Raw genomic sequence first — 13337 nt, 5'->3', positions numbered from 1 at the left:
TATTCGACTATAGAGAAAGAGATGTTAGCGATAATCTGGGCGGTTAAGTACTTTCGCCCATATCTGTATGGCAACAAGTTCAAAGTCATTACCGACCATAAACCTTTAGTGTGGCTGCAAAACTTTAAGGGCCAAAACCAGAAACTCCTCCGATGGAAACTAACCCTTTCCGAGTACGACTACGGCATTGTCTACAAAAAAGGCTCGCAAAACGTCATTGCGGATGCTTTGAGTAGAATCGAACCGAACATACTTGTCAACGGCGTTAACCCAAGTAATTTAACCGGGATCTCATTAGCTAAGATTCCGCTTAAAACTTTCAATACACAAGTTATTTTCGAAATCGGCCAGACCCCTCACTTGTAGTGAGCACCCCATTTAAAAATAAAACACGGACGCGTATTACGGAACCATCTTTAACCTCCCATCTATAAAAGATTTACAGATGTCTTATCGTTCTACACGAACCTGTCGACACTAACTAAATTAACAACCTAATAAGAACCCACCACACTAACAACAATCATAGAGGTGTGGAAGAGGTGTACCAGCATCTAAAAAGGGAAATTTACGTACCCCAACTAAAGTCTCTAATTTCTCAGGTAATCCGGGATTGTGAAACCTGCCTCACACTTAAGCATGATAGGTGCCCTCAGACACCACCATTTGTTCTACCAGAAATACCGAGTAGGCCCCTAGAGATATTACACACGGACATTTATACCATTAATAACAATTATAACTTAACAATTATAGATAAGTTCTCTAAATTTGCTCAAGCCTACCCAATAACCAACAGAAACTCTATTCTCGTTATTAAAGCCTTCAAAACCTTCTTTTGCCAATTTGGAATACCAAAAATGATAATACTTGATCATGGGGCCGGGTTCTCCGGGGCCGTTTTTAAAGACTTCTTGGCACAATACGAAATAGAACAACATGTCACTTCCTTCCAACAATCAAGTAGTAACTCGACGGTAGAACGTTTACATTCCACTTTAACAGAAATCTATAGAATAATTCTGAGTGAGAGAAAGGAATTAAAATTAACCTCAGGGCACGACGAAATACTTTTTGAAACAATAATAACCTACAACAATGCGATCCGCTCTAGCACAAATTTAACCCCATTCAAGCTTTTTAGTATCCGCACTCATATATTTAAAACAAATTCGACAACGAACACGATTATTTACTAAAGTTAAACGAACTCCAGACTACACTATACCCTTCCATAAAATGACACATGGAGGTTGCAACGAAAAGACGAATAGATCGCCTAAACGAAAACCGGACAGACCCCCCTGATTTACCGGTTGGTACTTCTATTTTTTGCAAGGAAAATAGGAGAAATAAAATTACACCTCGTTTTAGTAAGCACACGGTCTTACTGGATAGCGGGGTAACAGAACGCACCATAGAAAAAGCAAAAACTACACAAACATAAAAATGAGAAGGTTATAATACAAACAAATAACACATAAACATACTTACGAGACTTGGTATTCACTTACAATGTAATTTTACAGATTGACCTTCGGAACAACTCAACGGCTCGTTAGCGAAATCTTGGATAAAGACCAACCCTTTTTAAAAATCATCTTGGGAACAGCGAGAGTGTTAATCCTTTAAAATTTTTAAGCATGTAATATCTGAGCAACTACGAGGAATCAGCAACTAAAATACATCAGGTAACAGGAAACTTACCTAACGACCCTGGTTTTGAAGATTTGAAACTTAGGTTAGGTTAGGTAGGAGTGGTTGGAGACTAAATATTAGTCCCCTCACTTAGGCCACAATGGGCCCCTTGTGATACCACATGATCTCTGAAAAGATCCGTTTCCCTAGCTCATGGGTTATCAGCTTTCGCGAAGTATTCTCTTTTTCTCAAGAAACATAGTAGTTTTTGAATGCTTACGTCCTGAATGGCCGCAAGGTTCGGAAGTGTGTAGCTACCTAGGGTTTGAAAGCGCTTTAGGTTATGCGCTGGGCAGAAGCATAGGAGGTGTTCGATGCTCTTCTCTTCGTCTATCTGTTTGCAGCTGCGGCAGAAGTCGTGGTTACTTAGACCCAGCCTTATCGCATGAGTCCCTATAAGACAGTGGCCCGTGAGGGCATTTAGGAGAGTGGAAATGTTCTCCCTGCTACATTGTAGGAGAGTTTTTGTTATTTTCGTGTTGTAGTTTGGTCATGTGAGTCTAGAATCGTGGCATGTTGAGATTGAGTTCCAACGGTTGTTGGAAAGAGTATACAATCTCTGCCTGAGATGGAGCTTGCAGGTAGCCATGGGCATCCCTACCGTGTCCTTATCGCGAAGGATATCAACGGTTGTCCCCTGTCTTGCTAGCTCGTCTGCTATGCAGTTGCCCTCAATGTTGCGGTGCCCAGGCACCCAGATGAGGTTGATACTCAGATGAGTGGCCATCTCGTTAAGAGATTTGCGGCATTCAGAGATTGTTTTTGAGTTTGTTGGGTAGGAGTAGAGGGCCCTGAGGGCAGCTTGACTATCCGAGAAGATGAAGATATCTATGTCTTGATGTACAGACGTGTTCAGGTGGGTAGTGGCTTCCTGAATTGCCATCACTTCCGCTTGGAAAACACTACAGTGGTCTGGTAGGCGGAATGAGACTTTTATTTCTAGTTCGGGGGAAAAGACTCTCCCACCTGTTTGGGAGTTAAGCTTGGAGCCGTCCGTGTATATGTTGACGGCGTTTACGAATTGATGTGGAAGGTTGTCCCAGTCTGTACGGGTGGGTATATAGATCTTGTATCTTCTTTCGAAGTTGACTATGGGTGGGACGTATTCTGTGTTACGTGGTAGGGGTGAATGTTTTGATAGGATATTGGAGTGACCCGTGGAGCCTGTTGTCCATGCCGCTGCTTCACGTGGCCTCAGCGCTGTGGCTGATGCCCAGCTTTTGGCAAGTAGGCCCAGGGGTTGGAGATCGAGAATTGTATTTAGTGCCTCAGTGGCGGTAGTGCGCAGCGCTTTGGTTGGTTGCTAAAGGTTAGGTGTAGTTTGGTGTAGTTTTGGGGGAACTAGAATTGGTACCTTGTACTTCCTTGTAAAGAGAACTAGTTCGGTTTTTTCCGGGTTAACTCCCAGTCCACAGCCAGCTGTCCACCGGGAGAGGGTGGATAGGGCTGTCTCCATTAGATTGCAAAGGGTTTGCGGGAATTTACCGCCTCTTCTAGGACTGAAAGCAGTTTGTTGACCACTAAAACCCATAGAAGAGGTGAGAGTACGCCCCTTGGTGGGGTTCCTCTACTGACGTTCCTGGTCGAGTGGGCCGGTCCCATAGTGGAGTGCACTACCCTGCTGGTTAGCATGGTGTGTATGAGTCCCACTATGGGCCGCTCAATGCCCAGTTCAGTCAGAGCACAAGTAATCGCCGTTGGGGTGACGTTGTTAAAGGCGCCTTCTATGTCTAGAAACGCTGCAAGAGAGTATTCCTTATTGCGGAAGCCTCGTTCTATACTGTGCGTCAGAGAGTAGGCTATGGTCGATGGTTAGTCTGATATGGGTGTCGATTAGCCTTTCCAGGGTCTTCAACAAGAAGGAAGAGAGACTGATCGGGCGGCCAGGGTTTGAAATGTTGTCAATACTCTGGTCGTCTAAATTCTCCTCTATGTGGAGGTCCTCCACTACATGGGTGTTCTTAGGGAAGTGGGTGTCTAACAGTAGTTCAAGGGTTTCCTGACTGTTTTCCGTCCAGCTGTCAGCATAGGTTTTAAGATAGCCAATGGTCGCTGGAGCTTTAGCTAGAATTTTTCTGAGTCTGGATGCCTCCGCAGTAGATTCTATACTACTGCAGAAGTTAGCCCATGCTCTTCGTTTTGATATTCTAATTTCCTTTTTGTATAGGCTTAGTTTTGAATGATATAAATTCCAGGAGGATTCGCTATTGTTGTATTTAGCTTTATTGAAGTAAGTTCTACACTCTCTTTTAAGGTTCGCTAGGGTTGGGTTTCACCATGGGGGTTTGTGCTTCGTTTTGACTGTTCTACTTGGGCAAGCCCTTTTTAAGGCCTCACCGCAGATATCAGTAAAAGTGTTAACTAGGCTATCTAATTCTTGACGGTTGCGTATGTGTGTCGGAGGAGCGAGTAGGTTCCTGTTGAGGAGATTTTTATAGTATCCCCAGTTGGTTAATCTTAGATTAGTTATGTTCTCGGCGGGAGGATAGTCTAGACTTATTGTAAATTCTATGTATCGGTGGTCCGAGAATGAGTGTTCGATCCCCACCTTCCACGCGTCTAGCTGGTTAAGTAAGGGATCAGATATTAGAGTAATGTCTAGTACTTCCCTCCTATTTCTAGTGATGAAAGTTGGGTCATTACCTTTGTTGCAGATGAATAGATTTGATTGAAGGAGATAGTCGTAGAGTAACTCACCCCTTTCGTTGGTGTTTGTACTTCCCCATTGTGTGTGGTGTGAGTTAGCGTTCCCACCCAGGATGAGTTCCTTAGATGAGTGAGTGCGTATGAGTTCTTGTGTAGTGGTGTTTGGTAGTGGCCCTTCGTAGTCGTGAGCCAGATAGAATGATGCTATGGTGTGATGGGTGTGTTCGTTTAGCTCCAGTCTGACCGTGGTAAGGTCGCCTTCGCTAAACTGTGGAATAAGAAATGTATTAAAGTGTGACTTTGTAAGAATGCAGGTTCTGGTTTTACCCTTGTCCTTGGTGTAAAAAAGCTTGTATAAGGGGGTTGATAAGCCACAGATGTTGTTACCAACAATCCATGGCTCTTGAATGAGGACTACGTCTATGTTGCCTGTTGCCAGGCGGGTGAGGAGATTAATTTGCAGAAACTGCACCATCTTTGGGACTGGGTTCGGGCTGGGTACCCTCCGCTTCCTCCGCTATGTCCTGGAGAACAGAGCGCCCTGGTCGGGCTGTGTCCTGGGTGCACAGCTGCTTCAGGCTCTCTGTCAGCTCCGAGTCGGTTGACACGTAGCCGGTGAGGGTGGCCTCTTCGTGATCTGGTTCGTCGTCTCTCGGGGGTTCGTACGACGCGCAGGCAGCCAGGTTGTCTGCCGCCAACTTATCGGTGTCGTATATGCGTAGCTGCACCTTATCGAACCCGTAGTTCACTCTGTGTTGTTGGGCTGCGAGGGGTTCCAAGCAGGCCTGGTTCAGGAGGATAACCACGCTCATGGTGACTCGCTCGGTTTTCTCCACCTTGACCACCTTCCAACCGTCTGTTGGAAGTTTTGGGTTGAACCTGGTCAGCAGGCTGAGTATAGCCTCTGGTTCCGATGGTTCCGACGGCAGCCACACCCTCGCTCTCGGTCGAGACGGGATGTCTGCAGCCTCACAAACTGCCAGCTTGGCCCCGGGGTAGACCTCGCCGACTTTGGTAATTGCAGCCTTGTAGAGTGCTGCCGATCTCTCGAGATTTGAAACTTACTCTACATCAAAAAAAAAAAAATAGTCTCGGGTAATATGGACGCCTATGAAAAAAAATAAAAAAACTTACTAGCAGACCAAAAGGTAGAAGTTCAGTTAGAACGAAAATTATATAATGTGCTCTCACTAGAATCCACTACTGTCAATAAAACACTTATATTTAAGATACAAGTTCAGATTCTGTCCCAAGATTCTGTACTCAACAAAACAATGTATGTAAGCCTACATAATGTTATTATTAAGAATGATGTAGAAATTAATATTATAGATACACCATGCATAAAAGTGGGTAGTACACACAGATTCCATGATAGAAAAAAAAAATTTTTAGCTGATATGTATTAGTCTCGTCAACACCTATCGATTGACCCAAAAAAAAAAAAAAAAAGTTTGCCACGGCCACTCTAACGCCCATAACGCTTAAATCTGTCTACCGCCCACATAACCATATACTGAGATCACTGGTGGGTGTCGCATTTCAATCTCGATTTGCTGCTTGCATGTCTCCATCTCCTCTTGGTCCCTTTAGCTGAGTAACGGGTAATCATGCTTCTTCGCTGAAAGACAAAGTCTCGCGATTTAGTTGGATCTTCATTGAATCTTCGCACAAGTTCACATGTTGGGGTACAATCCGTTCTTATGACAAATTTGTGCGTATCCGAGGGCATTCGTTCCAATGCTGTTTTGAACATATTAACAATTGTTCAATAATTCGTCTCTTTAACTGTTGTATTCCCTGTATATTGCACCGCACATTCAGCTGATCCACCATCGATGAAATTAAATATATATTTGCTGAAATTGATGCGGTTCATCTGGTGTTGGCACCCCTGAACCATGCAAATGATATATTTGTCCTTGTATCTGTAATTGCGAACATTGATTTGTTGAAGAATACGGTGTAACTTCTGAACGTGTGGTGGTGCAGTGTGTGGTGTATATGTAGTTGTATGTGTTGCAATTCATTGTGTTGATGTGAGTGATTGGTTATGTGTGTTGTATCTTTTACCTTGCAAGTCGGCATGAAGACGCCTTCTCGAATGATATTAGCTCCAAAGGAAGTCATGCGAAAGCAGTTGCATCGATCAATGGTTTCAGTGGCTGTGGTGGTGTAAGTAATGGATCCAGATTGACTTTTCCACTTGCGCAGCACAATCCAACCGTTTCTCTTTTGAGCTTTGAAGCATTGCAATATCGGCATATAGTCGTCATTGGTCCAATATCTAAATTTTCATCATCACAATGGTGCCAATGATCTTCGTGTGCTCACGCGTTGTCTCAATCGGGCATTTTCCCTTATTATATTTTGTCTTTCTTCGCTTAAGTTCTGTGAATACACTTGTTGCTGGCTTGCATGTCTTGTGCGGCGGCGGATGTTCCCACGTCATCCTTTAGGCATTTTGGACTATGGACAGAGTGGTGAAATTAACCTCAATTGCAAGATCCACATAATTTACACAGTTCAACTTACCACCTTAACGACAAGTGCCTGCTGTTGAAATTGAATAAAAATTGCACAATACGCGTGATTGATTTGATGGTTTCCAATTAAAATGTTAGGAAACGAATAACTTATTTTTTTTTTTACTTTTTTCACAATTTCACAGTGAACACAATACCGGTTTGTAACATGAAATTACCTGAGAACAATGAGTAGTTGTCAAACAATGTATCACGCATGCTATGTAAAAGAGATGACGCTATATGTAAAAAAAGATTTTTCCGCCTTTCTGTTGAAATTTTTCATGAATTTTCTTTGCTACAAACCTCAAGGAGCCCGAGACCTTTCCAACGAATGCAAATCCGTGGAAATCGGTTCGTGCGTTCTGGAGTTATAACTTCAGGAAGGAAAACCCGACCTATTTTTATACCCGTTACTCGTAGAGTAAAAGGGTATACTAGATTCGTCGGAAAGTATCTAACAGGCAGAAGGAAGCGTTTCCGACCCCATAAAGTATATATATTCTTGATCAGGATCACTAGCCGGGTCGATCTAGCCATGTCCGTCTGTCCGTCTGCCTGTCCGGATGAACGCTGAGATATCGGAAACTATGGGAGCTGGGCTATTGAGATTTGGCGTGCAGATTCCTGAGCTTCTTACGCAGCGCAAGTTTGTTTCAGTAGAGTGCCACGCCCACTCTAACGCCCACAAACCGCCCAAAACTGTAACTCCTACAGTTTAGATGCTAGAATAAAAATTTGAACTGAAATGTAATGTTCTCATCAATACCTATCGATTGCCCCAAAAAAAAGTTTACCACGACCACCCAAACGCCCATAAGTCGCCCACAAACTTCAAAAAATCGTAATTATGAACGTGGAAACCTCGGAAACTATCAAGGATAGAGAATTGGGATTTCAGATTTAGATTCCGTAGCCTTATACGCAGCGCAAGTTTGTTACGCGAATATGCTACGCCCACTCTGACGCCCACAAACCGCATAAACCTGTGACGCCCACAATTTTAATGCAAGATAAAAAATGTTAACTGAAATGTATTGGTCTCGCCAATACCTATCGATTGATCAAAAAAAAGTTTGCCACGCCCACTCTAACGCCCATAACGCTTAAATGTGTCTACCGCCGGTAGGTGGCGCATTTTAATCCCGCTTTGCTGCTGGAAAACTTTTTTTTTTGAGTCAATCGATAGGTATTGATAAGAACAATACATTTGATTTAAAATTTGTATTCTAGCATCAAAACTGTAGGAGCCACCGTTTTGGGCGGTTTGTGGGCATTAGAGTGGGCGTGGCACTCTGCCGAAACAAACTTGCGCTGCGTAAGAAGCTCAGGAATCTTCACGCCAAATCTCAATAGCCTAGCTCTTATAGTTTCCGAGATCTCAGCGTTCATCCGGACATACGGACATGGCTAGATCGACTCGGCTAGTGATCCTGATCAAGAAAATATATACTTTATGGGGTCGGAAACGCTTCCTTCTGCCTGTTACATACTTTCCGACGAATCTAGTATATCCTTTTACTCTACGAGTAACGGGTATAAGAACAGCACTAAAACAATTTTTTTTTTAATTTTTTGTTATTTTTTGTGGGTTTAATAAGTTTGTTACGCTAAACAAGAAATAAAAATATAAATTTGTTACATCTTTATTAAAAAAAACATGTATTCATTCGTAGGGTACCTCGCAACGAATACTTTTGTGACTCACTGTAAGTTGCTTTAAACTTGTAAACATCTCAACGAAAATTGCGCACTAACAATTACAATTTTGGACCGAGAAGAGCTGTGCGAGCTCACTGTCAATCACTGTTTATAGGTAAACGTCCATAACTGAGTGGAATGATTCTTTTTTTCTGAAGAATTTGTGGTTAATTCAATATCATTTCACTTTAGTTCACTTTGCGCCAAAAAGGTATTCTCACAAAGAAATCACGGATAATTTATATCTGACCGTTTAGTCGTATATGCCTAAGCTGCCTTTATAATGTTACCAATTCTTAACCAAGAATAAGACAATGCGTCTTTTTGGAAATTTTATTTTTTCAGAATGCTTAGACCGCTAGAGCTTTTAATTTCTTCAGAATTTTAAAACTGCGTTTTTTAGGCATTTAACGGCACTGTTCCCTCTAAGATCATATATGAATGTATAAAGACAAATTAATTCAGACCACTGCTTCTTCGCGAACCTGAAGACAAATGGAGAAAAACACCATCTCACTGGAAAAAAAATTAAAATCGTTACCCTGACAACGAAGTCAGACCGAGACGAAAATAAATCGTATTAACATTGTAATAATTGTTTATATGTTTATATTCTGTTATCAAAAAAACAGAAAGTATACAGAACTTCTACAATAATGTGTACAACAAGCTGAAATCGCAGATGACAACGTCCCGAACGACCGTTACACAGCAGCAGCAAAGAGGTCTCCCTTTATATAAATTTGGGCAAAAACTCTATTATTAGAGGAACGTGCACTAAATTCTTGGGATGCAATGAATCCATATATATTGGCGTACAATGATGATGCATTCCGCCCAAAACTCCTATCTCAAATTATGGTAAAACTACATGAGGATATGGTCTCTTAAAATAGACTACTCTTAAATGCCTGAGTTGACTATTGTGAGCCATCATGGATAAATTACAAGATCCGAGGAAACCGATCTAATAAAGCATACATAGCCGTATTTGAATGCTTTGCCACGGAAGCAGTATACATAAATGAAAGACGTTGGAGACCTAAGAACTGCAGCAGTCGTTTCATAGAAGCCAGCAACCAACTGAAGGCCATCTACTCACAGGAAGCAAATAACTATACGGTACAGCAATGCAATACCAAAGACGTTCAGTTAAATTTCATTCGGTCATGATCACTTTACTTATGTGGATTATTGGAAGCCGCAGTAAAGTCAGCAAAGACTTTAACATTTCACAAGGAAGAACGCTATAGTCGAGTACCTCGACTATCAGATACCCGTTACTCAGTTAATGGGACCAAAGGGAAATGGAGATATGCAAGCAGCAAAGCGAGATTGAAATGTGCCACCTACCCCCGATCTCAACATATGGTTAGGTGGGCGGTGGTGGTAGACAGGTTTAGGCGTTATGGGCTTTAGAGTGGGCGTGGCAAACTTTTTTTGGGGTCAATCGATAGGCATTGACGGGACTAATACATTTCAGTTACCATTTTTTTCTAGCATGAAAATGGTGGGCGCCACAGACCTAGGCGGTTTGTGGGCGTTGCAAACTTTTTTGGGGTCAATCGATAGGTATTGACGAGAGTAATATATTTCAGTTAAAATTTTTTCTAGCACGAAAAATGTGGGCGTTACAGATTTAGGCGGCTTGTGGGCGTTAGAGTGGGCGTGGAATATTCGCGTAACAAACTTGCACTGCGTACAAGGCTACGGAATCTAAATCTGAAATCCCAATTCTCTATCTTTGATAGTTTCCGAGATATCCGCGTTCATGTTTACGATTTTCTGAAGTTTGTGGGCCTTAAAGTGGGCGTTGCAAACTTTTTTTGGATCAATCGATAGGTATTGACCAGAGTAATACATTACAGTTAACATTTTATTTCTAGCACGAAAAATGTGGGCGCCACAGAATTAGGCGATTTGTGGGCGTTAGAGTGGGCGTGGCATATTCGCGTAACAAACTTGCGCTGCGTACAATCGGAAATCCCAATTCTATATCTTTGATAGTTTCCGAGATATCCGCGTTCATACTTACGATTTTTTGAAGTTTGGGGGCCTGGCAAACTTTTTTGGGTCAATCGATAGGTGTTGACGGGACTAATTCATCACAGTTAAAATTTTTTTTCTGGCATGAAAATTGTGGGTGCCACAGTTTTGGGCAGTTTGTGGGCGTTACAGTGGGCGTAGCAAACTTAATAGATAGGTATTGACGAGACTAAAACATTTCTAGGATGAAAATTGTGGGCGCCACCGATTTGGGGGGTTTGTTGGCGTTAGAGTGGGCGTGGCACTCTGCAGAAACAAACTTGCGCTGCGCAAGAAGCTCAGGAATCTACGTACCAAGTCCCAACCTTCTAGCATTGTAGTTTCCGAGATCTCAGCGATCATCCGGACGGACAGACGGACATGTCTAGATCGACTCGGCTAGTGATCCTGATCACGAATATATATACTTAATGGGGTCGGAAACGCTTCCTTCTACCTGTTACATACTTTCCGACGAATCTAGTATACCCTTTTACTCTACGTGAAACGAGTATAAACATCAAAATTAAAATTTAATTCAAGGGGTAAGTTATTAAGTATACCCGTTACTTGTAGAATTTCCAATATATATTCCTGATCAAGACCACTAGCCGAGTCGACCTAGCATGTCCGTTTGCCTGTCCGTCCGTCTGATATCTCGGAAACTATTAGAGCTAATATGTTGGGACTAGGCATGCAGATTCTAGAGATTATTACGCAGCATTACAAACCGCCCAAACGGGTGGCTCCTACAGTTTAAGTGGAAAACAAACTTTAACAGAGATGTATTTTTTTGTCAATACCCATCGATTGTCCCACAAAAATGTTGTCACGCCCACTCTAACACCCACAAACCACTCACAAACTTAAAAAAATCGTCCATATGAACGCTGATATCTCGGAAACTGTGAAAGATAAAAGGTTGGTACCCAAGACTTAAATTGCTTAGCAACACGCCCAAAGCGATAACAACTCTAAATTGCTCTAGCGCCCACATTTTGTAGTAAAATTTTGTCTTTCTGTTTCCAGTATTCCTTACTGCAAACTGTGGTCGAGGCCTGCCAAAAGAAGAAGAACTGCAAGTTTCACGGATCCCTGCAGTTCTACGGTCAGGGCGCCAGCGGTGTGGGCGATTCATCTGGAACAAGCAGTTATTACAGTAGCACGGCCAGCTCCAATGCAATAAACAGCGACCCGTGTCCCAAGCGCAGGAAAATTGTCGAAGTCGCCTACAAATGTCGCCCATGTAAGTCAATTTATCTTTAAAATTATATATCAAGATATCAATAATAGCATTAGCTTTAATGGAAAATTAAATTGTAGCATAGAGGAGGGTGTAGAGGAAAGAATGTACATATGTCTGGCTGTTTGACTTTGTGCACTTTGGCGAACTTTCCTAAAAATTGGGCCTCTACCTCAAAGTTTATTAATCCTGTAATTTTGTTTGTAATTATCTTCATTTTTAAATATTAATTGTTAAAATTTTATGTCAAAAAGGTTTCCAATATTTTTTTCAAAAGTTACAATAGTAATTCTCATTTTGATGAAAAGTAATAGTAAGAACAAAAACTCATTTACATTTTGACAAAATACTAAAAAGTGTGGGCGCTGGACGCGTTTTAGAGTTGTAGTCGCTTGTGGGCGTGTTAGTGGGCGTGGTACCCTTCTGAAACAGACTAGCGCTGCGCGCAAGAATCTGCATGCCAAGTTCCAACATTCTAGCTCTTATAGTTTCCGAGATCTTTATTTAGACAGACGGGCACGGCTAGATCCACTCGGCTAGTGATCCTGATCAAGAATATATTTACTCTATGGGGTCGGTAACCCGTCCTTCTACCTGTTACATACTTAACGACGAATCTAGTATACCCTTTTACTTTACGATAACCCGGCAGAGAAAGTTTGTCTCAGCAAGGAGCCAAGCCCACTCTAAATCTAAATTTTGTTTTTTTGTATTATCAATTATTATCTAGTCGAGAGCGTCGACTATGGCGTCTTCTCTTGTTTTATTTAAAAATTATGGTAAAAATGTTGGTATTTCATGTGAACAATAAGTAGGCATCGGTTAAAATAAAAACATATATAAACTAATCTCATTTTACTCTCTTATTTTAAGATTTAGTTATTTATTTTCTTATGATTATCTGATTGTATTGTAATGTTCAGTCGTTGTGCGCTTCAAAACACCCTTTTTATATCATTTCTTTTAAATCAAGAAAATTCAAAGCAAGCCACTGTGCTATTCTTATTCTTATTAAACTGCCGTTTAAACGCTCAAAGCTCCATCAAGAAAATTGATCATTTAGCTGGCTATTTGTAAACTCCAATGTTGATGTTATTTTGATTCCAATGATTTCTGACCACGAATGGCATACTGGTGGAGCGGAAATTTTGCAAAAAAAGTCTGCAGTGAAAACTAGAATGTTTTATTGAGATTGAGAGTAGAAGAGTTAAAAATCTATTAATTAGCTGTGTATACTACTGAACATAGACTACTTAAAATACAGCCAACTCTTACTTGACTTGACACGATAATGATAGCGGGTGCAGGACAATTAGCATAATCCATAAATTAACCACGTATCCTATATTCTCAAATATATATATATATATATATATTATGCATGCGGTGTTGTATACGCTAAAAAGGTCACTCACCCAAAATACCGAAGATTGTTATCTTACAAGTACATGGCTGATCGTGTTAGGGAAAGTAATTAAGAATTCAAAACAACCCCAAGA

The 13337-nt window shown here is 41.5% G+C and overlaps 1 protein-coding gene across 9 annotated transcripts in view; it reads left to right on the top strand.

Moving 5' to 3' along the window:
- The window catches only part of LOC139352897 (uncharacterized), a 208582-nt gene that overhangs the window by 179879 nt on the left and 15366 nt on the right, over window positions 1–13337 (top strand). For 7 of the 9 annotated variants that reach the window (XM_070995563.1, XM_070995562.1, XM_070995568.1 and 4 more), the window contains one exon: window positions 11625–11841. The exons of 1 other annotated variant lie outside the window; for it this stretch is intronic. In XM_070995563.1, the coding sequence (XP_070851664.1) occupies window positions 11625–11841 (217 nt within the window). Of the gene's footprint in view, window positions 1–8915; window positions 9591–11624; window positions 11842–13337 lie in introns of those variants that run through there. One more of the 9 variants, XM_070995570.1, reaches the window with a different exon arrangement.

Source organism: Drosophila suzukii, chromosome 3 (assembly GCF_043229965.1).
Source record: "Drosophila suzukii chromosome 3, CBGP_Dsuzu_IsoJpt1.0, whole genome shotgun sequence".
Taxonomy (NCBI): Eukaryota; Metazoa; Arthropoda; class Insecta; order Diptera; family Drosophilidae; genus Drosophila; species Drosophila suzukii.
Note: the sequence above shows the minus strand (reverse complement) of the source record. Positions and strands in the feature narration are given on the sequence as shown.